This window comes from Xenopus laevis, chromosome 7S, assembly GCF_017654675.1.
Source record: "Xenopus laevis strain J_2021 chromosome 7S, Xenopus_laevis_v10.1, whole genome shotgun sequence".
NCBI classification, from domain to species: domain Eukaryota; kingdom Metazoa; phylum Chordata; class Amphibia; order Anura; family Pipidae; genus Xenopus; species Xenopus laevis.
This window is the reverse complement of record NC_054384.1, coordinates 8,004,408-8,032,358: the sequence shown is the minus strand read 5'-3', so window position 1 is coordinate 8,032,358 and position 27,951 is coordinate 8,004,408. Positions and strand designations below refer to the sequence as shown.

The window sequence follows — 27,951 nt, the reverse complement described above, 5'->3', positions numbered from 1 at the left end:
CCCAGACATTCTTTATTTACACGTTTATTTGTTGTAGATAATTAAATATACATGTATAAAGCCACATCCTACTCCATCCAGGGCGGCTGCTGCCTCCCGGCTCCATACAATCTAATGTGCCCAACGCTGCTGTGTGGTTTGTGTGTGTTGCAGCAGCACAGGGCCAGTCCCTCCGCCGACCCTCACTGAGCATGTGCAGAACAGCCCAAGGTATGAGCATGTTGAGCTGACTGTACAGACATTGCCATGTTGGTCTATGGGTTACAGCTACTGAGAAGCATTCAGCCGGCTCTCCCCTCTCAGTAATCTGATGTTTTCTTGTTTCTGCTTTAGCCTGCAGGAGAACTCCTTCAGCAGCAGCAGCACGGCTGTCACTGAGTAAGTCAAACCCTTTCCATCCTTTATATCCTTCTGTTGCATTTGTAGCCTGTGCCCCTATTCAATAACAGCATTCTAATGAATAGGAGAAGCAGCCAAAATATCTGCCTGTAATGTATATCCACATCTATATAAATATATATGTCTGCAATCTACTGTATCAATCCAGAGCACCCACATAATCACCTCCAAATCACACGGGGCTTGGGAACTGCCATGTTGCAGAACTGTATCCTATTTAACATGATCAGCTCTTCCGACTCCTTATTTCATTGGCCGTTTATTGGTTATAGGGAAATTAGAGGCGTCGGGTTGAAATTGCTTATTTGTTGCTTTAAAAAAATAAATACAATTCAAACATAGACGGCCTTATGTTTATCTTTAAGGAAAAATGTCAAATTTGATTTAAAAAAAAAAATGAAATATGAAATTGTTTTTCTTCTCGTCTCATTTTGCGCCTGCTGCTTCTAAGTCAACACCTTTCCTAATTGAAAGGAAGGGGCCACAAAACCTTAAAATCTGGGTTCAATGTTGCAGAAGGGAGAAACTTTAATAGATCAAACTAGTGTCTATTCTCCACCCACACACTCATCTGCATTTCTGTGTTGCACTCAGCTGAGAGGTTTTCCCACAGGAATGGGAATGGATTTTTTTTTTTAAAGTAAAATTGTCTAAAATTTCAACATATTTAACGTATTAATAAATATTTGTAACACCAAGTTGAAAAAAATAAAAAAATCTTGGAATTTTTCTATTCAATGGAAAGTCGACTTATTTCAACGATTAAACATAGTGGGGGGTTATATTTCTTTTAATCCTTCTGTCTTTTATAAAAGTATTTATGACAATATGAAACGTCGGGGGGAGTGTATAAAGTTGACGGGTTCTTTGTAGCGTATATTTAAGATAAATACATTTCTTGGAATGTTTATTATATATAATATATTTCCATGCAATTGAAAAAGCTTCTTGCTAAAAGTCAATATGGGTACAGGACCTGTTATCAAGAATTCTCAGGACCTGGGGTTTTTTTTTGGATCTTTCCATAATTTGGATCTCCATATTACAAGTTTACTAGAAAATCATGTAAATATTAAATAACCCCAATAGGCTGGTTTTGCTTCCAATAAGGATTAATTATATCTTAGTTGGGATCGAGTACAAGCTACTGTTTTATTATTACACAGAAAAAGGGAATCATTTTTAAAAATTTGGATAAAATGGAGACCGTGGGAGACGTCCTTTCTGTAATTTGGAGTTTTCTGGATAACGGGTTTTGCTCAGGACCTGGGGTTTTCCAAAAAATGGATCTTTCCATAATTCATATCTACAAAAATCATATAAACATTAAATAACCCCAATAGGCTGGTTTTGCTTCCAATAAGGATTAATTATATCTTGGTTGGGATCAAGTACAAGTTACTGTTTTATTATTACACAGAAAAAGAAAATCATTTTTAAAAATTTGGATAGAAATGAAGTCTATGGGAGACCACCATTCCCCTAACTCAGAAATTTCTGGATACCGGGTTTCCGGATAACGTATCCCATACCTGTAGTAAGACAGAACCTTGTACTTGATGGTATCTAAGGTAGCATTACACACCAAACATTCCTATTGGGTTTTTTTGATGTGTTTAGTAGATATAAAGCATCAAATTAGGGAAAGACCCCTTGTCTGGACAACATCAGATCCCAAACATTCCAGATAATAGATCCCATACCTAGACTACATTTGTGCTGTGCATATGAAGGTTGGATAGGTCTTCTGCTTTAGGCACATTGAAGGATTCCTTGTTGATTATTGGATTGAAAAATCAGTAAAAAACTATGTCAATGACGATTGTGTTCCTCGGTTGCTGGTGCAGCACTAGGCGCTATTTTTGGGTTGGAGGTGCTATTGGCAGTTTATAAGGTGCCTAACCCAGTGAAGAATGCCAGTCATGGACTTGAGAGGACAGCCTAGAATGTTCCGTGACATATGCTCCTGTTTGTCCACCTGTTCTAGATCTACTTGCTAAATTCCATGGCTTGAATTTATGACAAAAGTCTACTTTATAGGGATATTTTTTGGGATTTATCGCTGAAAACTCCCACTTTTTTGGATTCGGTGCCTGAAATTAGTGATGGGCGAATTTATTCGTCAGGCGGGAATTCGCGCGATTTGCCGCGAGCAAATAAATTCGCGAAACACCCGCGAAGATTCGCGGCAAAAATTCGCTGGCGTCAAATTTTTTTTTTCGAAAAAACGTTTTGTGAATTTTTCACCCCTTGCGAATTTCGCACAAATTTTTCGGCAAAGCAAAACGATGCAAATTCGCCCATCACTACCTGAAACCTGTGCCTTTTTTTAGATTTAACGCCTGAAACCACTTTTGGATTATTGTACGAAACTCAGCGCCGATCAGGATGTCTTCAAAATGTCAACAGGACGTCTGCCATTGACTTCTACATGATCTGGGCAGGTCTGAGTCGGAGAACTTTTTTATTGGAACTTTTAACACCATCAGATTTAATAAATCTTGAAAAATTTTAGTTTTTTTTCTCTACGAAAAAATGGTGGTTTTACTCTTTAAAAGTAAGACCGGAAAAAAATCAGACTTTAATAAATAACCCCCTAGAATATCTTGCAAAAGTCTTACACTGCATTTCTAATGACTAGTCAGCCCTGCAGCATGAGGGGTTTTTGCATATTTTGTTTTTCATATTATTAAGTTTCACTCTTTAGAAAACACGTCCTATAAAATACACACACATTGCCTGGCTGAATAAATTCCCTCCTCCTCCTAAAAGCACGCAGTTCCAGGGTTTACCAAATACTATGTGGCCATGCAGTATGATTAGTGTTTTATATAGGTATGGCACCTGTTATCCAGAATGCCCAGGATCTGGAGTCTTCCACATAAGGGATCTTTCCATCATTTGGATGAGCAATTGAGCATACATTCATTTTTTCTGGTTGGACTTTTAAAGGGGAAAACACAAAAAAAAACTAAAATTTTTCGAGATGTATTAAACTCAAATGGTGTTAATAAAAAACTACTCCAAATACACCTGACGAGTCAATGCTCCGTTGACATTTTAAAGACATCCTCACCTGCGCTGGGTTTCGTTCAATAATCCGAAAATGTTGTGGTTTCGGCCTTCAAATCCAAAAAAGTTGCAGGTTTCGGGTGTGAAATCCGAAAAAGTTGCGATTCTGGTTTATTCACGATTTTATCGTCTTTTTTTCGTGAAAATGTATTGATAAATGGGGGGAGGGGAGTCTGTGTGGTTTTGGTGGTTTTCAGAAAATAGTGAAAAGATTTGATAACCCCCTTAGTCTGCTAAAAATTATTTAAGCATTAATTCAAGCCAATAGGCTGGTTTTGTTTCCAATAAGGATTAATTATATCTTAGTTTATTACTATTAGAATTATTTAATTAAAATAGAGTCTATGGGAGATGGATGTCCTGTTCTTTGGAAATTCTGGATATTGGGTTTCCGGATAAAGGATCCTATACCTGCAGTAAGCAGGTCAGTCTGTCCCTTAAACCGTTGAAATGTTTTCTATGGCTATAGCAATCCTAAATGAGATCAAATTCGAATTTAGGGTCCCTTATCATCTGTTAAAAGGGTCTGAGGGGCCCATTCACTAAGCTCGGGTGAATGAATAGAGGGAAAAAAGCTCGAATTTCAAGTAGTTTTTTGTGCGTCTCGACTATCGAATTGGCGTAAATTCGCCTTAGTAGAATGATTCGAATAGATCTAAACACTGCGAATATTCGCCCATTCGATAGTCGAAGTACTGTCTCTTTTAAAAATCATTCGACTGCCTACTTCGCCAGATTAAACCTACCGAATTGCTTTAAAAGCCTATGGGAAAGTCCCATAGGCTTGTTTTCTAAGTTTTTGATTGAATAAAAAGGCATTCTATTGATCATTCGAACGAATGAAAATCCTTCGATCGAATATTCGAACGTGCGACTATTCGCCGGGCGAATATTCGCCCATTCGACTATTCGCCCATTCGACTATTCGCAAACGAGTAAATTTGCCCGAATTCCCTATTCGATTCAATTCCCCAGTCGAATTTCGAGGGATTTAACCCCTCGAAATTCGACCCTTGATACATCTGCCCCTAAATGTCTGTAGAAAAGGGAGAGGAACAGATAATCCCTGTAACTAAAGATACTCCCAAAAAGCTGTTGCAGGGACACATCATTGCTCGTCAGTTTCTTGAATATTTCTGAAATATTTATTCTCACTTCCTCGGCTGGGAGGAGGCAACGCATTGTTTTATTTTCTAGAGAAGTGCCGGGGATTCAGTCATTTAAGTCTTCATTATTTATTTTGTTTTATATATAGTTTTAATTACTGTATTTGCCTTCTTCTTCTGACTCTCTCCAACTTTCAAATGGGGGTCACAGACCCCATCTATAAAACAATTGCTCTTTAAGGCAGCAGCTTTAGGGGGGTTAGCACGCAGGTGCCTCTATATAAAAAAGAATCTTAAAGGGGTGGTTACTTTTAATTATGCTACAGAATGGCCAATTCTAAGCAACTTTTCAATTGGTCTTAATTTTTTTTAATTATTTGCCGCCTTCTTCTGACTCTTTCCAGCCTTCAAATGGGGGTCACTGACCCCACCTATAACATAGTAGCATAGTTAGGTTGAAAAAAGACACACATCCATCAAGTTCAACCTTTTTACTTTTTTTAACCTACCTAACTGCCAGTTGATCCAGAGGAAGGCAAAAACCCATCTAAAGCCTCTCCAATAAAACAAATGCTCTGTAAGGCTACACATTTATTGTTATTGCTACTTTTTATTACTCATCTTTCTATTCAGGCCTCTCCTATTCATATTCCAGTCTCTTATTCAATTCAGTGCATGGTTGCTAGGGGAATTTGGACCCTAGCAACCAGATTGCTGAAATTGCAAACGGGAGAGCTGCTGAATAAAAAACTAAATAACTCAGAAGAGGTGCACAACCCCTTAAATTATTCTAATTCTCCATTAAAGGAACACTAAGGGGCTGATTCACTATGGGTCGAATATCGAGGGTTAATTGGGTTTCTTGGTTCCTCCTGCTTTTATCTGATAATTTAATCTAAGATAAAACTGCCTGCCGATAAATGTGTTACAGGGGGGGATGTTGCCCACGCAGCCAGTTTGGGTTGACTCACAATGACTAACATGTATATGGGCAGGTAATTATATCTAATGTTTAAAAGACCTGCTTGATGGGCTGCAAAATAACTGCCTTTTGAGTAAAACAATTATACAGTATACACAGTGCCGTCATCATGCAGAGACAAAGAGCATATTAGCAGTTGAGTTGCTTAGAAAATCTTTGGGGCAGATTCACTAAAGAGCGAAGTGGCTAACGCTATCGGCTTTTCGCCAGTGTTTTCACCCGCAGGGACATCGCCAATACACTAACAGGCGCAAGAGCCAATTCGCTAGCAAACGGGACCGTCGCTAGCGTTCATTCGCACTCTATCGCCAGGTGACTTTTCGCTCTGTCACTCCGCAAAGTGTGGATTTTACTGAACATTAGTCGACTTCACCACCAGACCAGGCGAAGTGCTAAAAAGACGCTACATCTTAGGGTAGAACTACATGGACGACTTGCAAGCGATTTCGGCGGATCCGATGCGCTGCACCAAAACGCAGGCGTCAAGTCGGATGCGATGGAAAATAAGGTAAGCATTACAAATGTCGGATGGTGTAGCAGCGTCACCTACGCCTGCGTTTTGGCACAGCGCATCGGATCCGCCGAAATCACTTGCAAGTCATCCATGTATTTCTACCCTTACTCAATCGTCTGTCACTTACATCATATCGTGTGTGCCGAAAATGCATTAAAGTTCAAAAAAACGCTGGTGACGCTTTAATTTTTTTAAAGTGGGATTGGCTGCAAAAGTCCTAACTTTTTTTGGGTAAACAGGTTTCTCCACACATTTTATTGCACATACAACTTTTAATTACCCGCCGTATGCAAATTGACCGAAGTGCAAGATCACTAGAGAATTTTCGCAAGGCACAAACATCTTCGCTATGAAACGCTTGCACTTCCAAAGTAACGCTAGTGAATAGTTGTCAGTGTTCGGTGTCCAGCACTTCACATATTAGTGAATTAGCGCAGTGGTAGCGAATTTGCGCCTGGCGATGTGCGAGAAGCGGTCGCTGGCGACAGTTCACCCTTTAGTGAATCTGCCCCTTTAACTCTGCTGGGATCATAGAGAAGAAGCATCAACAATGCACTATTTGTCTTCAAATAAATGTCACTTAATTAATCCATTAATATAAATATATGTCACTTCTGTATGAGGCTGTAAGATACGAGAACGGTCTTGGCTCAATTGGCAAAATGGGTCAACTTTTGGAGGTTTTGGGGCTTGAATTTGAATTTGCATTGGGGTCCGGTAACATCTGGCTACACCATTGGGTGGATCAGAACTTTGTGAGAAGGGATTTATACAAGGTTAATGAATGGTGAGAAGGAGTGGATCGATCAGTTGGGCTAAAGAGGCATTTAATATTGAAAAGTCCAATGACGGTCATTCTCTTTCATTCATTCCAATAACAATTTCTGACAAGTAGGAAAAGGTCAATGGTTTTTCTTCAGTTTCTCCCAGAATATGTCCTCCTGTCTCCCATAGGAAATAAGAGCTTTCATTGGGTCTGCAGAAAAACGTCCGTCTTAAACGTGATAGAAACTGGATGAAATGAGAAGCAAAAGGTTGAAGCGGTTAAACTTGTTTCACGTGGGTTTTTTTTTTCATTACAGGTATGGGATCTGTTATCCAGAAACCTGATATCCAGAAAGCTCAGAATAACAGAAATGTTTTTAAAATGATTTCCTTTTTCTCTGCAATAATAAAACAGTACTTTGTACTTGATCCCAACTAAAGGTGGCCGTACACGGGCCGATAAAAGCTGCCGACAGACCGTGTCGGCAGCTTATTGGCCTGTGTATGGGGTCCCCGACGGGCTTCACCGATCGAGATCTGGCTGAAAGTCGGGCAGATCTCGATCGGATGGGACCGCATCTATTCGTTGATGCGTTCCCGTGATCCGACCGCCCATTGTTATTCGTTAGGATCCGATCGTTGGACCCTAGGATAAGCCCGATATTGCCCACCTCAAGGTGGGCATATCGGGGATAGATCCGCTCGTTTGACGACATCGCCAAACAAGCGGATCTCTCAGTGTATGGGCACCTTAAGATATAATTAATCCTTTTTTGGAAGCAGAACTATTGGGTTTATTTAATTTTAAGATCTGTTATCCGGAAAGCCCCCTGGATAACAGGTCCCATATCTGTAATAGATGGCACTAAATCTGCATTCTTTTAGTCGCTCTGGGATGATTCTTCTGGCACATTATATTTTACATAGTTCCTAGTGATGGGCAGGCTGCTTGCCAACCTCTACCCAGCCCATCTGGCTAGTCCTTCTGTATTTTTTAACCCATAGCTGGCCTCATTTGTTCCATTATAACAATCACTGTGTCTCGTTGTGGAAAAAATGCATCAGAAGCCCCTGCCAAAAAGTATCTCTCCATCCCCCACCCCAGACACAAAGCTCCTCGTTCCTTCCGTCTTCTTCTTGCAGGTGTGCCGGGGGCCAGGGAGGGAGGTTGGAAGCCATGGGAGTGGATCTGGGCCAGTGAAGCCCACGAGGGCCCGGGCCAAACAGATCCTGCCAGCCCAGTCCGATCCTGTATCTCTATTCACTACATACCCTTTGCATTGTATTTATTTCTCTCTATTTTAATCTTTGATCATCTCTGCCGGCAGATTATATTCTCCATGCCCTGCAGGTTCTTTTATTCCCTTATATTATTCTTTGCTTATGTCCTCTTGCAAATCCAACTGCACAATATTCATTTATTCATCTGTCCTCCGCCTGTATGTCTCGTATGCTTAGTAAGGGGGCAAATTCCTAACTGGCGAAAATTCTCAGCGACGGCTTTGCAGCCATCGCAACACTTCGTCGGACGCTAGGACAACGCTAATTCACTAAGATGTGAAGTTGCGTCCAGGGCGCCGAACGATGGCGAATTTTACTGGGGTTACTTCGGCAATCAAAGCGAAGATGCGCTAGCGTTGCCTTATTTGCATTGCGCGGGAAATGATAAAGTTACACGGAAGTATATGTTGCAGCAAATACATTATACAAGTCCAGGGAACCTTAATAAAGACAATAAAGTTGTTATATTGCCCTACACATGAGCCCAGTGTATAGTTTATGTTCCATATGTTAGAAAATGTTTCGTATTTTTGCCTGAAAAGCCCGAAATAGTCGGATTTTTGGGCTAATTCCAGCACAGACCACAGACATTTCCAAATAGGATAGGGACTTCTCCCATTGACTTATATACATTCTCGGCAGGTCTGAGATGCCGAATTTTTGTATTCTGACTTTTTCCATCCTCTGGGTTTGATAAATATGGAAAAATTCAAGTTTTTTTCCCACTATAATTTCTGATTTTATAGTTAAAAAAACTAAAAATTTTTAACAAAACGACTTAAATAAATAACCCCCTAAAAACCCAAATAGACTGATTTTGCTTCCAATAATCATTAATTAGGGATGCACCAAATCCACTACTTTGGATTCGGCCAAACCCCCAAATCCTTCACAAAAGATTTGGCTGAATACGGAACTGAACCCTAATTTGCATATGCAAATTAGGGGGGGAAACATTTTTTACTTCCTTGTTTTCTGACAAAAAGTCATGCAATTTCCCCCCCCCACTAATTTGCATATGCAAATTAGGATTCGGATTCGGTTCAGCTGGGCAGAAGGATTCAGCCAAATCCGAATCCTGCTGAAAAAGGCCGAACTGAATCCTGGATTCGGTGCATCCCTATTAATTATATGTTGGTTTGGATCAAGTACAAGCTTCTGTTTTTTATTATAGAGAAAAAGGAAATTATTTTTCAAAATGTGGATTATTTGGATGTCTATAGGAGACAGCCTTTCCGTAATTCAGAGCTTTTTGTATAATGGGTTTCTGGATAACAGATCCTATACCTGTATACAAATAAAATTTAAATTTTTATCTGCATAGTGATATTGCTTAAATGTCCCCATTGACTTTAAGGACACAGGGCTCTGCAAGCAGCTGTGGCAAATAGTAGCAAGTACATTTTACACATCCCAGAAACTGGAAGTTTAATCAGAAAGAAAGTTAAAACGATACATTTTCCCACCAGAATTGGCAAATATCTTGTTTATAAAAAGTTCTGTAGCCAGAATAGTGACGCTCCCAAACGGCAGCTCCTTCCTGTGACTGAGACGATTAAAGCTAAAAAAGACGTCTCTTAAAATATAACAGGAGATATAAATAATCTTGTGAATTGGTGTTTAATGTGACAGTCCCAGCGTGGGCCAGGTTCACTAAACACTGTTATGGGTCAATTGATTCTGATTCTGATGCGGCGGAGGGGTCAGAATCGCCCCTGTCAGTGGAAGTATCTAAACCAGGGCCGGGCCAAGGGGTAGGCAGAGTAGGCACGTGCCTAGGGTGCAAAGCTGTGGGGGGGGCACCAGGCACGTACCTCCTCTGTCGCCTACCCCCAGTCCGGTCCCATTTGTGTCCGACTCTTTTTACTGCTCTTTGCACTCCTGCGAATACACGTAAACGCAGGCTCGCGTCAATTTGTGCAGGCGCACGTTCATGCAGATTTGCGCATGCGCAAAAAAAGAAGTAAAAACAGTCTTTCGTGCGCATATGCACGCAAGCGACACTTTGCTCATGCGCAGGAGCGCTAAGTCGGCGCCACATCCGCCTGCTTGCATTGGGCGCCTGTGCAGCGCGGCCCTTATCTAAACACTGTCTTAGACAAGCAACAGGGGAGTATTTGGCCCACCCTCCAAGTTCTTTCTCCTGGTGGACTAATAATTGTACAACTTTGACCTTTGAAAAGGGTGTCAACCGACTGTAGCTTCAATTCAATCAACAAAATCCTCCATCCACCACCCTCAACCTCCCTTCCATTCAGTCCCCAGTGAATTCTACCTTCTACATCAGGACTGAATGGGAGCTAGTCACCCACTCTCCACCTATGCCACCCATAAATAATCAGTGTTACTACTTTTCAATAACTGAAGTGTGATTGGCTGTTAAAGACTAGTTACATCACCTGTCCACTCAATATGTTTTTAATCAGTGTGTTTTTTATGGACATTGTCCAACACTACTCACAAAGGCTGTTTTATAGTGAATTGTATGTTCATAGGGCAGCGAATCTTTTAAGTAATTTAAATGAAACGTTATATTTTAACATATTTAATGTGTTCACAAGCTGAACTGCTGGGTTAATCTGAAGCCAATGCATTGGCAACAGTGCACGTAGCCACAGAGGGCCTCAATAGTTACAGGGTTGATTTAGGGCAGGACTAGACGAAGCGCGTGGACCCGACACGTCGCAATGCAACTAAACGCATGCGAAGTGTCGGATGTTTTACTTTGAAAGCAGCAAGTAAGTTGCAGGTAAGACTTAGTCCCTGTGTAAAATGTATAATGAAACAATAGAATTCTTAATGAATCAGATAAAATTGAGCGTAGGACTGGCCAGATATGGGATGACTTTGACGTAGTTGTTCAGCTTAAATATATTGCAATATATGGACAAACAATCCCTGCTTTGTTTAAAGGGGAAGGCATTTTTAGTAGCTTAAGGCACAAAATATCTCAATGTCTTAGATATATTGATAATGGGTTGCGTGCAGAGGACCTCTTATCCGTCTATATTTACAGTATATAATCCCGCATTGAAAACAAGGGAATAACTAAAACAAATCAAGGAATAAATTAATCCCATTGTGTACATAATACTAAAAGTTCATTTCAAGGTGAACGGTCCTTTTAAAATTACAGGATTCCTACTCATGGGAGGCTGTATTCCATTCCTACAATGTCAGCCTTGTCTTGTCACTTACCATTTCAGATTGTTAGCTTTATGGGTCAGGAATCCAGTTCTGTACACAGCGGTGAAATACTATATGGTTCCAAAGAACACGATAGATGCTCCAGAAAGCAAACTGGATTCCTTTGGGCTGGCTACTATGTGTTACTGGCCCAGGCCAAACATCCCCCATGTTACTACATGATCCGGACAGTGTCAGAACTGTCATTGCCAAATTGCCCTTTGATAAGGAGATGACAGAGGCACCATGAGGTGAACTCCATGTAACAGGATCTTCGCTGTATCATACTATTCCACAATCTCCTTCTCCAGAAATAAATGGAAAGTCATTAGTCACCAGTCTCATGGACTGCTAAATAAAAGGGAACATGCATCGTCTACCGGTTGAGATGCCTACTCTTCATGCAAAGATATCAGATTTAACTATATAAGATATAACTTGATATCTCTTTATCATCATTTAACATTTAATATATGAGTCATTTTTTGAAATCACATACTGTGTTCCAACCGTTGGCTTTCCAAGGGTCTTAGTTTGCCTTGAAAGGGCTTGGTGGTGACGTCTTCTGCATCAAAGTTCCCTCTCATCTCTTTTTGGCCTGGTATTTTTGCAAATATGATTTTTTTTTAAAAATCTATGCATGCATCGAAGTGGGTGGCCTCAAAATAAGTAAGATCATTGGTGCCCAATGCAATAGTACTTGCTCAGCCATCACCCCACCTCCACTTTGCACTCTCCTTCACCTACCCCTTGGTCTACACAGTTCTCATCTTCTCCAGCTGATCACTCACCTCCAACTGTGCCTGAGTGGCATATGCCTCTGTTCCCTACCCCAACTTCCCTACTAAATATTGTCTAAACTCATAATTCTTTGGGAACCTCACAGTTTGTTGTGTGGTGGCAACAAATATGTGGTCAAGAGCATTGCTTTCTTGCCATCCTATCTTGATATACCTTCCAGTAGCAGTAATTTACAGACACTGGGATCTTTTGGGCACACAGTCTATGTAACATACATGTGTATATGTTGTGGTCCACGTACCCCCATAGGTCCCCTTATGAATTTGCATCAACTCTAGTAGCAGCCTGAGGGCTTTTTTTCTGCATAGGAATCTGCAGGCCAACTCTCTGAAGCCATTGGTATAGGTCATTGGTTGCCAGTATAGGAAATACAACTCAAAGTACGGAACAACCCAAGGACAATATTTGATTGAATAATGAATAACAAAGCTTCCTCTGGATCAACTATGTTAGGCAAGATACCCGAACCCCCCTGTAGAGCCATACCGTATCCCTCCTTAACTACACCACTGGGGGACCCTAAAAACATGGCCATTTGCTGTTCCTGAAAAGCAGAGTGGGTTTCGTGGATGTGATCTTGTATCAGTGATCTGTGATCACCGACACTGGCCACATGTAGTTGAAACCAGGTCCAGATCAGCTTCACCCAAGATGCTCCTGATGGGAAATTCCATAATAGAGAACCTAAGCGTTAGATGGCACCGCCAACATTGCTTCACTGCTCCAAGGTAGAGCAAATGACTATGTTTAGCGGGTCCCTAGTATTGAGGTTAGGAAGGGGTTGAACTTGATAAACTAGTGTTTTCTTTCAACCACATCTACTCTGGAACTGAACTGTACTTTAATATGAATAAGAAATGAGCAATGTAGCCGTCACAATGTAGAAAATGCTACATTTTTAAGAATCTTTATTGAGTTTGGGACTTCACATTCACATATAATGCCTGATCTCTTTGGCCCTTGAATAAGTTATCATGGAAATATGTATATAAAGTCATGTGGTGCTTTAGATAATATCTCTTCTGTTCTAATTACAAATATTCTGATCTAGAAACTGAGAGTAATATTATCCTGCAGATCTTAAAAATGTTTGTGCTAAGGGTTGGTTCTGTGTCACTGACATCGCTGAACCATTAAAAGACATTGATTCCCAAATGGAAATAAAAGACAGTCACCGGCCACTTCTCATAACTGAGTGACCTTTAATGAAGGTTTTGGAATTTGACCCTCCAACCACCGGGATTTCATTTTTATGTTTACAGGTCAGTGTCGAGAAAATGCAGAAACATACGAGCTGTAAATAAAGTCGATACATGTTTTCAACTTTAAAGGGGAAACATCGTTTTCCTAAAGGACAATCACATTTCTGGCACATAATGTAATTGCATTTTATTTATCCACAGAGTGGTACTGATAGTTATAAGAAGTATCAGAAATTGGTACAATCTTACCTTGGTTTCATAAACAAGACACAGATAGATGTAACCTTTAGGGAAAACCGCATGAACCCCAATATACCTAGATATTTCCTAGAATGCTTTATACCTGGCGTTTTCTGGATAATGGATCTTTCTATAAATTGGAGAATTGTTCCTTAAATGGAAACTTAAAAGGTACAAACCTTTTTGGCCTGTGCTGTCTGGGGCATCTAGGAATAGTTTCTTTAGTGGGAGAAGGTTAAGACTCTTGAGGGTCCTTCCTTCCCATTCAAGAATACAAGGGTTGGTGTCCTTTTCCATCAATCCCCAATGGCTGTTGGCTGGACAAAAGTTGAAGAAAACCACATGGAAGGAATATTTGGAATCTAAATTTATGTCCCTTCATTTGTTATTGAACTATGTCTACAAAATATAATGAGAGGCTGTTGCTTCAACACAGGGCCATTGGTGGGCATCTTTTGGTGTCTGGGGGTATCTAGGACAATTGTTTATTCAGTTAGAGAAGGGTAAGACTCTTCTTGAGGGTCCTTCCTTCCCGTACAGGAATAAAAGGGTTGGCTTGTCAGAAATGGAGAAAAGATTATTGGGTATTCTTGTTGCATCTACTCTGAAGGTCCAATAGTGGGTGCCCTTTTGAATCATTGTCTTTTTCCTCAACTCCCAATGGCTGTTGGCTAGAATGAAGTTGAAGATAACAGTTGTAACATGGAAGGAAGATTTGGGATCTAAATGTGTGTCCTTTAATTTGTTATTGTATTATGTCTACAACATATAATGAGAGGCTTAGGCTTCAACACAGGGTCATGGGTGGGCATTATTTGCTAACCAATATTGTAAGCAGGATACTTTGTGGCATTTGCGTAGTAATGGCTTTCTTCTGGCAACCACATTTTTTCAGAGTCCTGTATTTCACCTGAAGATATTTGTGGGTTTTTCCTTGCATCCCGAACAATTTTTCTGGCAGTTGTGGCTGAAATTTTAGTTGGTCTTGGTTGGTTTGGTTTCAACAGAACCCCTTATTTTCCACTTCTTAGAGTTTGAACACTGCTGGCACTCAGTTCCTTTAACCAATATCTAATTGCTGTCTTGGGTTATCTAGGACAACTGTTTATTCAGTTATTCAGAGAAGGTTAAGACTCTTGAGGGTCCTTCCTTCCTATACAAGAATACAAGGGTTGGCTTTTGAGAGATGGATCATTGTGTACTCTTGTTGCATCTACTCAGAAAGTCCAGTAGTTGATGGCCTTTTCCAACATTGCCTTTTTGATCAACTCCCAAAGGCTGTTTGGTCTTGGGATCTAAATTCGTGCCCCTGCACTTGTTATTAAATTATGTCTAACAACATATCATGAGACGTGGTGCTTCATCACAGGTCCACGGATGGTCATCTTTTGGCGAGAACAATAATATCTAATTATTCTTAATATTGTTCAATTTCTACAACAAGTATTATTTCCCATGGGGCCCTCCCTGTGGCTTTTGGGGTAGACTGGGAGTTGGTAGCATGTGGCAGAACTGTATTCAATAAGCATTGGTGTAATTAGAAAATAATTTTTATGTTTTCATTTTGGATAACATTCAAACCTGGTGTGCCATTTTCTTCTCCTTTGGGGCCATTACAAGGGGTGATGTTCCCTTAATACATAAACTTGTTTTCGTCCAACTTGCTCTTTCCAGCGTTGACTTCATGAGCTAATCTTGCACTCTGAATCCTGTTTGATCCAGGAGCTTACTGACTGCACACACACACAGGCATTTTGGGAATGATTGCATAAATCTTTCTAAATAGAAAACCGCCTGCAGCCAAGAACAAGCTACTGGATAGCAAACAGGTTCCTATTTACAGCAAACGTTTTCCTCTTTCCTGAAAGCACTGATGAGCCTTCTGTAATTACATTTTTACATTTGTCCTTTTAAATATCAAAAGGTTTATAAACTGCACGGTTGGGGCATCAAACTGGCATAAATATTTATTTAGTAACCTCCAGTAATAGAGAGAGTAAAATAAAGATTCTCTTCTCTACAGCATCTTATTATTGCAATAACATTTATATTTGGCAGATTTATTAAATTCATCATGCTGGAAAAGTCATATTCATTTGCACTGTTCATTTCCTGCGAGGGATTGTTGTAAGGCCTGTTTTTTCTTGGTCTCCGTAAAATCAAGGGAATATTTTTTTCCTCTGAATCCCCAGCTGTTGCCATATCCATATTTTGACATGAACAACATCAAGAGGAATGGAATTAAAAAGGATTTTCCTTATGTAACACATTTTTACATTTTACATTTTTACATTATTACAGTTTTGCAAATGAAGGTGAATTGCCGTTCTGGCTGCAAGTCACAGTTTCCCCAAGAGACCTGCTTATCTTAAATTGTTACAATTGTTTCTTGGCTTATCTTAAATTGTTACAATTGTTTCTTGGCTTATCTTAAATTGTTACAATTGTTTCTTGGCTTATCTTAAATTGTTACAATGTTTCTTTGCTTATCTTAATTTGTAACAATTGTTTTTTTTCTGCTTATCTTAAATTATTGCAGTTCTTTTCTTTGCTGATCCTAAATTGTTACAAAAGTATCTAAGTGAACCTGTTACGCATTCTGGGCTCTCTGCCAAAAGCCAATTAAGTTAGAAACGTTGTATCTTTTTCTGGCTGTTCAGTGCCGGAGATCAAAGAGAAAGTCGGTACATTTCAGTATCAATCCGGGACTGCGGGTTGAGCTATCAAAATCGTGACTGTCCTGAGAAAAACGGGACAGTTGGGAGGTATGAAATAAAGATCTGTGTATGGCCATCTTGAGATGTTATGCAGTAATCCCACTGTAGATGGTTGTCCTTGTTCAGACACCCATAGCAACCAATGAGCTGTTAGCTTTCATTATTTTATCTGTTCTAAACTAGTAAAAGCTACCTTCTGATTGATTGCTTTATATTATGGGAATAATAAGGGTTATTTTGGACCACACTTTATATAAATAAATGCTTTTATTCAAGCAACATTTCCATTTCATTACTTACTTTACTTACAGTTTAAATTAGTGGATTTATCATGCAGTCAAGCTACCACCATTGTATTTAGGCCTATAATGTAGAAATGTAACCAAAAAGCGGGTTTATAAATACTTATCAAACCGTACTTATCTGCTATTTCACATGTTTGGTGGGGGCAGAATTTAATAAAACAGTAATGTCATGGAAAGAATGTAGATATTGTAGAAATGCTGGGGACCATGATAAAAAAAGGGTCACATCTGGTGCACGATCCTCCAGTTGGACAACCCTGTGTTAAAACTTTAGTCTTTATCCATACTTACATATTCTAAGCTCACAAACGCCACATATTGCTTGATTTGAGTTTTTGGACCAGACCAAAAAAAAAAAGACCACAAGAGATTTACATCTACTGTAGCAGCTAAAAAACAGAAAGGAAGTGGAATAGGAAACAGCTTGGAAAAGTTTCAAACATAAGCAAAACCTGAAATCTCAGGATCTTACAGAGCAAATCTTTTATCTCAACATGTAGCTGCTGCTGATGTGACACCATAATAAAATATTGCTTGGAAGCATGTGCTTATTTCGAGCGAAGTGCCGCATTTGTCAAGCACAGATGGAGCAGAGCTACTGAATTATGTTCCAGAAAGGAAACCACTCTATTATCCAAACCGCAACAAAAAGAGATAAATCTATGATGCACAGCGGCACATTATAATAATGAGAAGCATCAGCTTTTGGCCTGTCTCTGAGCTGCCAGTTTTTGGAATAATGTGGGCTGGTACAAAAAAACCCCAGATAATAGCTACTGTATATGCAATGAATAGGACCACCAGTACCAGGGAGCCAGACAGCTACGACAACTAATTGTAATTATCAGCTCTGGGGTCTTGGGTTTGTTCTTTCCAAGGGGACGATCTTTGAGGAGGTTTTAGGGTTTAGGGCAGGGATCCCCCAACCAGTAGCTCGTGAGCAACATGTTGCTCTCCAACCCATGGGATGTTGCTCTCAGTGGCCTCAAAGCAGGTGCTTATTTTTTTAATTCTAGGCTTGGAAGCAAGTTTTAATTCCATAAAAGCTAAGCATAGTGCCAAGTAGAGTCTCTTGTAAGCTGCCAGTCCACATAGGGGGAACCAAATAGGCAAATATAGCTGTGATTTGGCACCCCAAGGGATGTTTTCATGCTTGTGTTGCTCCCCAACTCTTTTTACATTTGAATGTGGCTCACGGTTAAAAAAGGTTGGGGACCCCTGGTTTAGGGTTTAGGGGGGACTGATAGGATTACTGCAATAATAATAATAATAAAAACATTATTGACTTTTGACCAGTGACTTGTTTACATAGAGTGTGGGGAAACTACTAGGGTTCTAGTGAGAAACTACAAATAATTATAGCCAGCAGCACTGGAGTCTTGGGTTGGATCCTGACCAGGTCACTATCTATAAGTATGTTATATAGCTTAGGAACTGTTAGGGTTCTAGCCCAGTGCACTCTTGGGTTGGATTCTGAACATGGTTTGCGTACATCGTTGCATTCATTTTCTAACTAATAGTAGATTAATGAATTTCCCAATTGGTTGCAATTTGCTGCAATTTAGGTTCATTTGGTTCTGGTTAGGAGGGGAAATTGGACTGTGAGTTCCTTTGAGACAGCAGTGGTGTAATATATGAGATCTATAAATAAAGGATAATAATAATATGAATAATAATAATGTGAATAAACAGCCAATAGTAAGGCTGTATGCCCCTTTTAAGTATGAAAGGTGCATGTAACGTTCACAACTAGGAACTGTTGTGACCGAGGATAGCCACTCCAAGGGGAGTGGATATGGTGGACGCCCAGGGGTGTAGCCATAGGTAATAGTAGGCAAAAACATGATGGTGATGAAGTTATAGCAGGTTTATTGCAGACGGAACACAGAAACACAAAAGGCAGGAACAAGCAGAATGGCTGATCGAGGAATCCACATGGTGAGGGAAAAAAGGGGAACACAGGAACAAAAGTACTCACTCAGGAAACAAGGTAACAAGGTTTTCAGGAACAAGACAAACAAGGTTTTCAAGGTTCAGGTTCAGATTCAGGTTCAGGTTCAGATTCAGATTCAGATTCAGATTCAGATTCAAAATAGCAGGTCAGGAACAAACAGGATACAATCAATGACTCAGCACTGAGCAAAGCTCAGGGCGGGGTTTATAAAGGGAAGGTGATTAGGAAATGGGAAACACATGAGGGTAAACGAGGTGGGTGGAAAACAGACTGTGAATGGCAGATAACAGAAAACAATACACACCAAAGTTCAGAATCAGCCCTGAGAGCCCCCAGTGGCTCATCAGGTAAGTGCTGCAATGAGCAGAACAGCACCACCAGAGTTCAAGTCCCGGGCTGATCCTGACATTACCCCCCCCTTGAGGATCGACCTCCGGGCGATCCCAGGATCAAATGGTCCCCCATCCATTTTAGTCCAAACCCTGGGGAAATGGGCCGAAGCCTCGCCAGAAACGAGAACAGGAGCTTCTTGAGGATTGGAAAACAAAACAAAGAAATTGCTGGGGTCAGGAGCCAGAACAGGAACATTGGCAGAATTAGGAGCCAAGATATCACAGCCAGAGTCGGAAACCAGGACATGAAGACAGACAAAATCAATACAGGCACCCATTACAGGTGGCGGACCAGGAGCTTGGACACCCATCACGGGTGGCAGACCAGGAGTTTGGACACCCATCACGGGTGGCGGATCAGGAATACAGGCACCCATCACGGGTGGCGGATCAGGAGTTCGGACACCCATCACGGGTGGCGGATCAGGAGTTTGGACACCCATCACGGGTGGCGGACCAGGAGCACGGGCACCCATCACAGGTGGCGGACCAAGAGCACGGGCACCCATCACAGGTGGCAGACCAAGAATACAGGCACCGATCACGGGTGGCGGATCAGGAGTTTGGACACCCATCACGGGTGGCGGACCAGGAGCACGGGCACCCATCACAGGTGGCGGACCAAGAGCACGGGCACCCATCACAGGTGGCGGACCAAGAGCACGGGCACCCATCACAGGTGGCAGACCAAGAATACAGGCACCGATCACGGGTGGCGAATCAGGAGTTTGGACACCCATCACGGGTGGCGGACCAGGAGCACGGGCACCCATCACGGGTGGCGGACCAAGAGCACAGGCACCCATCACAGGTGGCGGACCAGGAGCACAGGCACCCATCACAGGTGGCGGACCAGGAGCACAGGCACCCATCACAGGTGGCGGACCAGGAGCACAGGCACCCATCACAGGTGGCGGACCAGGAGCACAGGCACCCATCACAGGTGGCGGACCAGGAGCACAGGCACCCATCACAGGTGGCGGACCAGGAGCACAGGCACCCATCACAGGTGGCGGACCAGGAGCACAGGCACCCATCACAGGTGGCGGACCAGGAGCACAGGCACCCATCACAGGTGGCGGACCAGGAGCACAGGCACCCATCACAGGTGGCGGACCAGGAGCACAGGCACCCGTTAGAAATAGGAAGAGGCAAGCCAGGACAGCAATACCAACACCTACAGCAATAGACCTGATAGAGACAGGATTAACCGCCCTACCAGGTCCAGTAGCAGGGAAAGTGGCACTATCCAGGGCAGGCAGGTCCTCAGGCCCGGAGGCCAGGGCAGGCAGGTCCTCAGGCCCGGAGGCCAGGGCAAACAGGTCCTCAGGCCCGGAGGCCAGGGCAAACAGGTCCTCAGGCCCGGAGGCCAGGGCAAACAGGTCCTCAGGCCCGGAGGCCAGGGCAAACAGGTCCTCAGGCCCGGAGGCCAGGGCAAACAGGTCCTCAGGCCCGGAGGCCAGGGCAAACAGGTCCTCAGGCCCGGAGGCCAGGGCAAACAGGTCCTCAGGCCCGGAGGCCAGGGCAAACAGGTCCTCAGGCCCGGAGGCCAGGGCAAACAGGTCCTCAGGCCCGGAGGCCAGGGCAAACAGGTCCTCAGGCCCGGAGGCCAGGGCAAACAGGTCCTCAGGCCCGGAGGCCAGGGCAAACAGGTCCTCAGGCCCGGAGGCCAGGGCAAACAGGTCCTCAGGCCCGGAGGCCAGGGCAAAACCGTACAGAAACTGGCTCGGGAAGAAGCAGTCTTCTGCGAGCTGACACGGGAACGGAGTCTGGCTGGGCTGCTGGCACGGAGACTGGAACCGTCTGGGCTGCAGGCACGGAGACTGGAACCGTCTGGGCTGCAGGCACGGAGACTGGAACCGTCTGGGCTGCAGGCACGGAGACTGGAACCGTCTGGGCTGCAGGCACGGAGACTGGAACCGTCTGGGCTGCAGGCACGGAGACTGGAACCGTCTGGGCTGCAGGCACGGAGACTGGAACCGTCTGGGCTGCAGGCACGGAGACTGGAACCGTCTGGGCTGCAGGCACGGAGACTGGAACCGTCTGGGCTGCAGGCACGGAGACTGGAACCGTCTGGGCTGCAGGCACGGAGACTGGAACCGTCTGGGCTGCAGGCACGGAGACTGGAACCGTCTGGGCTGCAGGCACGGAGGCTGGAACCGTCTGGGCTGCAGGCACGGAGGCTGGAACCGTCTGGGCTGCAGGCACGGAGGCTGGAACCGGCTGGGCTGCAGGCACGGAGGCTGGAACCGGCTGGGCTGCAGGCACGGAGGCTGGAACCGGCTGGGCTGCAGGCACGGAGGCTGGAACCGGCTGGGCTGCAGGCACGGAGGCTGGAACCGGCTGGGCTGCAGGCACGGAGGCTGGAACCGGCTGGGCTGCAGGCACGGAGGCTGGAACCGGCTGGGCTGCAGGCACGGAGGCTGGAACCGGCTGGGCTGCAGGCACGGAGGCTGGAACCGGCTGGGCTGCAGGCACGGAGGCTGGAACCGGCTGGGCTGCAGGCAGCTTTCGGGGAGCAGGCACAGGCAGCTTTCGGGGAGCCGGCACAGGCAGCTTTCGGGGAGCCGGCACAGGCAGCTTTCGGGGAGCCGGCACAGGCAGCTTTCGGGGAGCCGGCACAGGCAGCTTTCGGGGAGCCGGCACAGGCAGCTTTCGGGGAGCCGGCACAGGCAGCTTTCGGGGAGCCGGCACAGGCAGCTTTCGGGGAGCCGGCACAGGCAGCTTTCGGGGAGCCGGCACAGGCAGCTTTCGGGGAGCCGGCACAGGCAGCTTTCGGGGAGCCGGCACAGGAACAAGGTCTGGCTGGGAAGCCGGCACAGGAACAAGGTCTGGCTGGGAAGCCGGCACAGGAGCAAGGTCTGGCTGGGAAGCCGGCACAGGAGCAAGGACTGGCTGGGAAGCCGGCACAGGAGCAAGGACTGGCTGGGAAGCCGGCACAGGAGCAAGGACTGGCTGGGAAGCCGGCACAGGAGCAAGGACTGGCTGGGAAGCCGGCACAGGAGCAAGGACTGGCTGGGAAGCCGGCACAGGAGCAAGGACTGGCTGGGAAGCCGGCACAGGAGCAAGGACTGGCTGGGAAGCCGGCACAAGAGCGAGGACTGGCTGGGAAGCCGGCACAGGAGCGAGGACTGGCTGGGAAGCCGGCACAGGAGCGAGGACTGGCTGGGAAGCCGGCACAGGAGAGAGGACTGACTGGAGAGCCGGCACCAAAGCTGGAGACTGGAGAGCCGGCACCAAAGCTGGAGACTGGAGAGCCGGCACCAAAGCTGGAGACTGGAGAGCCGGCACCAAAGCTGGAGACTGGAGAGCCGGCACCAAAGCTGGAGACTGGAGAGCCGGCACCAAAGCTGGAGACTGGAGAGCCGGCACCAAAGCTGGAGACTGGAGAGCCGGCACCAAAGCTGGAGACTGGAGAGCCGGCACCAAAGCTGGAGACTGGAGAGCCGGCACCAAAGCTGGAGACTGGAGAGCCGGCACCAAAGCTGGAGACTGGAGAGCCGGCACCAAAGCTGGAGACTGGAGAGCCGGCACCAAAGCTGGAGACTGGAGAGCCGGCACCAAAGCTGGAGACTGGAGAGCCGGCACCAAAGCTGGAGACTGGAGAGCCGGCACCAAAGCTGGAGGCTGGCGAGCCGGCACAGGAGCAGGTGACTGAAGAGCCGGCACACGAGCTGGAGACTGGAGAGGGTGCTGGGAAACTGTAGAAAAACTAATAAACTGGGGTTCAGGTCTGAGAGAAAAAGAGGGTGACCTGGGTTTGGCAGCTGCCACAGGAGCAGAAGGTTGTGGAGGAGACAAGGGCCCAAAAACTGGAAGTGGCCGATCTGACACAGGCCAGATAGCGGTTTGTAGTTCATCTTCATCCGAGTCTAGATCCTCCCAGTCCTCATCGAAGGCTGAATCCTCCCACTCATCATCGGAGACAAAATCCTGCCAGACATCATCAGTGAAATGGATGGCGTCTTCTGCCTTACCCTCTCCATCCCAAGGGAGTTGCAGTTTAACAACAGAGTCAGAAGGCATGGAGGGCTTTCCCAAAGGCTTCCTGTAGTTGGGCTGAGTCATTCTGTAACGTTCACAACTAGGAACTGTTGTGACCGAGGATAGCCACTCCAAGGGGAGTGGATATGGTGGACGCCCAGGGGTGTAGCCATAGGTAATAGTAGGCAAAAACATGATGGTGATGAAGTTATAGCAGGTTTATTGCAGACGGAACACAGAAACACAAAAGGCAGGAACAAGCAGAATGGCTGATCGAGGAATCCACATGGTGAGGGAAAAAAGGGGAACACAGGAACAAAAGTACTCACTCAGGAAACAAGGTAACAAGGTTTTCAGGAACAAGACAAACAAGGTTTTCAAGGTTCAGGTTCAGATTCAGGTTCAGGTTCAGATTCAGATTCAGATTCAGATTCAGATTCAGATTCAAAATAGCAGGTCAGGAACAAACAGGATACAATCAATGACTCAGCACTGAGCAAAGCTCAGGGCGGGGTTTATAAAGGGAAGGTGATTAGGAAATGGGAAACACATGAGGGTAAACGAGGTGGGTGGAAAACAGACTGTGAATGGCAGATAACAGAAAACAATACACACCAAAGTTCAGAATCAGCCCTGAGAGCCCCCAGTGGCTCATCAGGTAAGTGCTGCAATGAGCAGAACAGCACCACCAGAGTTCAAGTCCCGGGCTGATCCTGACAGTGCAACAAAGACCAAAGATATTTGAATATGTTTTGTTTTGACTTTCAAAAACATCTACTGCAGTGTTTCTAGCTTGTAATCATCCCTTGTTGCTATCAGACTGTTGCCTTGGGTACTAACCTAAACTGGAAATTAATTTACTGCTCCTCTATTGGTAGAATTGCTCCTCTATTTGGCAGTTCCATGCCCTTCCATGGAGACTTCACGCTATCCCTCAAATTGCACCAACATCTTCCTTCTCTGTGGGGATCAAGTCATAGATCTTCTTATTCTCCATTTAGGCCAACTCTGCTCCCAGCGTTCCACTGGTTGCTCTATTTCTGCCCAGCCAATGAGATTGCATTATGGGCTGTGACAAATATGCAGCTCAAGACTGTGGAATACATGATAGGAGTTCATTAAGCACAGTTACTTTTTATTCTAAGAAAGGTTAATATTGCCTTTATTTGTGCCATTTTCAGTGATTTAATCCCTATTCTTGTCTCAAACGGTTAGAATTCACAGTTACAAAGACACAAGGGCTGTTTACAGATGGGAAAGTCATTAAATGCTCAGAGCTAGAAAAAAGCTGTGAAACAAAAAAACCCAAGCATTTCTCTTTGAAGCATTTAATGAAAGTCTATTTATGTAACAGGGAACAGTATGAAGCTTCATCAAATGTACAGCAACAATCTGGCATCAACACGAGTTTCTAGTAGGAGTTTATTTCAAAGCATTTTCTTCTATTTGTACCCACGGGCAGTTGACACCTTCTAAAAGTCCAAATTTGCAGCTAAAAAGAATGGGGGTGGTTGGGTCAGGGTAAAATGCATAGTGAGAGGTGATTGGATGTGGTCTGGGACTGGGCTAAGGCTAATCCCTAAAGTGCTACTGTCACTTTCTTTCTCTCCCTTGTGAGGGCCTTGCTTTATAATAAGGTTACACTTGCCCTACATAGTTATATACATAGTAGCACAATGGGAAAAATACCCAGTTCAATCAAGGGCCCCTTAACATTTTTAATATGCAAACTAATAAGGGAATAATGCCTTTTTGACATTAGAAAGATCAGACCAGTCCCTGAGCCAACATTTTATCATAAGTATTAATGTGTTATCTTGTATTCCATCAAAGGCATCCAACCCTCTAATTGACTAATGTACCAGCCAGTACAACCAGTCCTTTAAGTCTTTATAACAGGGGTGTGAGTAAAATAAGTCAAATAGTTGATGTCTACCCTCTAGACTAGGTCAGCCAATGGTTCATTGGACGATGGAGGGAGTTGCTCAAAGCTTTAGGTGAACAACATCTTGTGGACAACACTATCTGTAATGTACTGTATTTGTAATGAACATTCTAGACATAAAGGGAAAAGGGAGTTCATTATAAAGTCTGGGGACCACATCTTTCTAGAGTCAGACAAGAGTATTATTGCATCCTTCTACGGTTTCCCGCCATCCCTTGATTCATTATTAATCCTATTTATGTTTCCTTTCTTATTTGCAAGGACTGAAGGTGAAAGCAACTCCCTACATGAGGACCAACCAGTCTGTTCCAAACTCAGGTTAGTTACACTGATACCTGTATATCATTTTTCCCACTAGACAGGGTCATTTCCCAACTTGTTTTTGGTTTACTATTTCCTCTTGTCTTCTGCAATGTACACATATTAGAAAGGTGGTAATAGCTGCTGGTGATAATTACGTTCAGCTTCTTCTAATTACCTGTAATGATACATTTCCACATTCCAGACGTCTATATTAATTAAAGGATGCAGGATTTACAGATTTACTTGAATTAAATGTGGGTTATATGTCCTTTAAATCTCCCTTATTCCTCCTGAAGCTGAAGAGGTATTGCATGGATTGCATTGAATATGAGCAATTCCCAGAACCCTTTAGTCTCATCTCTGTGTATTCTGACCATTACAAGCCCAATAAATCCCCTCAGCCAAGGATGCAATTGAAGATACTCTAGTAATGGGCATTTTGCACTGAGAAGCTTTCAAGGACTTCTTTCAAGAAGTCATAACATGTATTATGCATGGTCATTCCTGGACTAGCAATGTATTGCTCCATCATTTCCAAATAACGTGGAAAAGAGTATTAAATAGAGCATTTACAGTACAGGCATGGACACCCATTACCCAGAAAGCTCTAACAAGAATACCATGTCCTATTTAAAGGGCATGTAAAGGCAAAAAAATAAAATCCCATTTTTACTTTCTTTAATGAAAAAGAAACCTATCTCCATATACTTTAATTAAAAAATGTGTACCGTTTTTTTATAAGAAACCTGACTGTATGCAGTGAAATTCTCCCTTCATTTACTGCTGTGAATAGGAATTGTCAGACGGTCCCTAACTGCTCTCCAGGGAAACAATCATACTTATGAACAGCAGGGGGAGCCCCCGCCTTTCTTCCCAGCCATGCAGAACTCAAGCAGCTTTATTTATGATGATCCCTAAGCAGCCCAGACCACACTGAGCCTGTGCAAAGTCTTAGTCTTGCAGAGATGTCAAGATGGTGACCCCCTGTAGCCAACTTTGAAAGTGTAAAAAATCAAGATTTGCACCCTAGGCATTTGCCTCTTCTGCCTACCCCTAGTTCCAGCCCTGGTTGCTAGGTTCCCCTGTAAACCAGATAGTCTTTTCTGTTGCAGTCTGGAAAGAGATAATGCAGCAAGGCTAATCGTTCTAAAAACATATTTAAAGAACTAAAAGGGATACTGTCATGGGAAAAAAAATTTTTTTTCAAAATGAATCAGTTAATAGTGCTGCTCCAGCAGAATTCTGCACTGTAATCCATTTCTCAAAAGAGCAAACAGATTTTTTTATATTCAATTTTGAAATCTGACATGGGGCTAGAAATTTTGTCAATTTCCCAGCTGCCCCTGGTCATGTGACTTGTGCCTGCACGTTAGAAGAGAAATGCTTTCTGGCAGGCTGCTGTTTTTCCTTCTCAATGTAACTGAATGTGTCTCAGTGGGACATGGGTTTTTACTATTGAGTGTTGTTCTTAGATCTACCAGGCAGCTGTTATCTTGTGTTAGGGAGCTGTTATCTGGTTACCTTCCCATTGTTCTTTTGTTTGGCTGCTGGGGGGAAAGGGAGGGGGGTGATATCACTTCCACTTGCAGTACAGCAGTAAAGAGTGATTGAAGTTTATCAGAACACAAGTCACATGACTGGGGCAGCTGGGAAATTGACAATATGTCTAGCCCCATGTCAGATTTCAAAATTGAATATAAAAAAATCTGTTTGATCTTTTGAGAAATGGACTTCAGTGCCATGACAGTATCCCTTTAAAGATCAATCATTCACTTACAATAGGTACCTCTAGTGCAGTAATGGTTTCAGGAACCAGAGACCACTTGAAGTTTAAGACAAAGTTTATTTGACACAAGCTCCTTGGATTCTGAAGTCACAAAGAATCAGAATCCAGAATTAATGAATCACCGAGTTTGATAGACTTCGGAACATATGACATGAGAACATACAGGACTAAAAGGGAGTCCGAGTTACTAGTGGGATATCGCTGCACAGAATAACAAAGAACTGCTCTTACATCCAAGCAGGTGGCTATGCCCTTAAGGCCAGGGTACTAGTGACCTATTATAACTGACCAGTAGGGGTGCTCTTATGGTATATATTTCAAAAGGGTTTTGGACCTCACAGCAGTGTCTTGTAAAGGGCCCAAAACCTTATTCATAACCATATATGGAAATTGGGAAGTTAGTGATCCTTTCTTGCTCCTGGGACCCCCACTGTCTGATACGATATCTGTTTGTAAACCGCTGTTCCTACAAATGATTTGTTACGGATGAGGACACCTCACTTTGTCTTTTTAAGTCTTCAGCTGGGGATTCAGCAAAAAATTTTACAAACTCTTTGTTTGTTTCAGCTGTTACACCTTGGTAATTTAATATATACACATTTTTTCCATTCCACTAGCGTTAGCCCCGGGGAATTCCAGTTGTATCGTGCACAGATGAAGGGCAGACTGTAGGCAGGCGAAAATCCATGCGCAACGGGAATCATTCCAAACTGTATTGATGGAAGAGCTTTGCACATAAACAAATGCCACAGTTAACCAGTGGGTACCCAGACTGCATGCAGATTAATTCATATGTACAGTACAAGTCATACTCAATGGTATGTTTTATAATATATTCTAAATCTAAAGGTTGAGAGGAGTTAGGAACTTTGCACATTGGTTAAAAAATAGGGATGCACCGAATTCAGGATTCAGTTCGGGATTCGGGGGTTTGACCCCTATTAAAAAATGCTAGCAGACTGCCATAGCCCTAACAGCCCCTCAATATATGAGTTTGCCTACAGGTCCTGTTACTGA

The 27,951-nt window shown here is 43.6% G+C and overlaps 1 protein-coding gene across 1 annotated transcript in view; it reads left to right on the top strand.

Annotated features, from left to right (window-relative positions):
• Positions 1-245: 245 nt before the first annotated feature.
• fam13c.S (family with sequence similarity 13 member C S homeolog) overlaps positions 246-27,951 on the top strand; it is a 79,197-nt gene continuing 51,491 nt past the window's right edge. The window contains exons 1-2 of the mRNA XM_018227320.2: positions 246-378; positions 25,107-25,163. Coding sequence (XP_018082809.2) covers positions 311-378; positions 25,107-25,163 — 125 coding nt within the window. The 5' untranslated portion in view covers positions 246-310. The remainder of the gene's footprint in view (positions 379-25,106; positions 25,164-27,951) is intronic.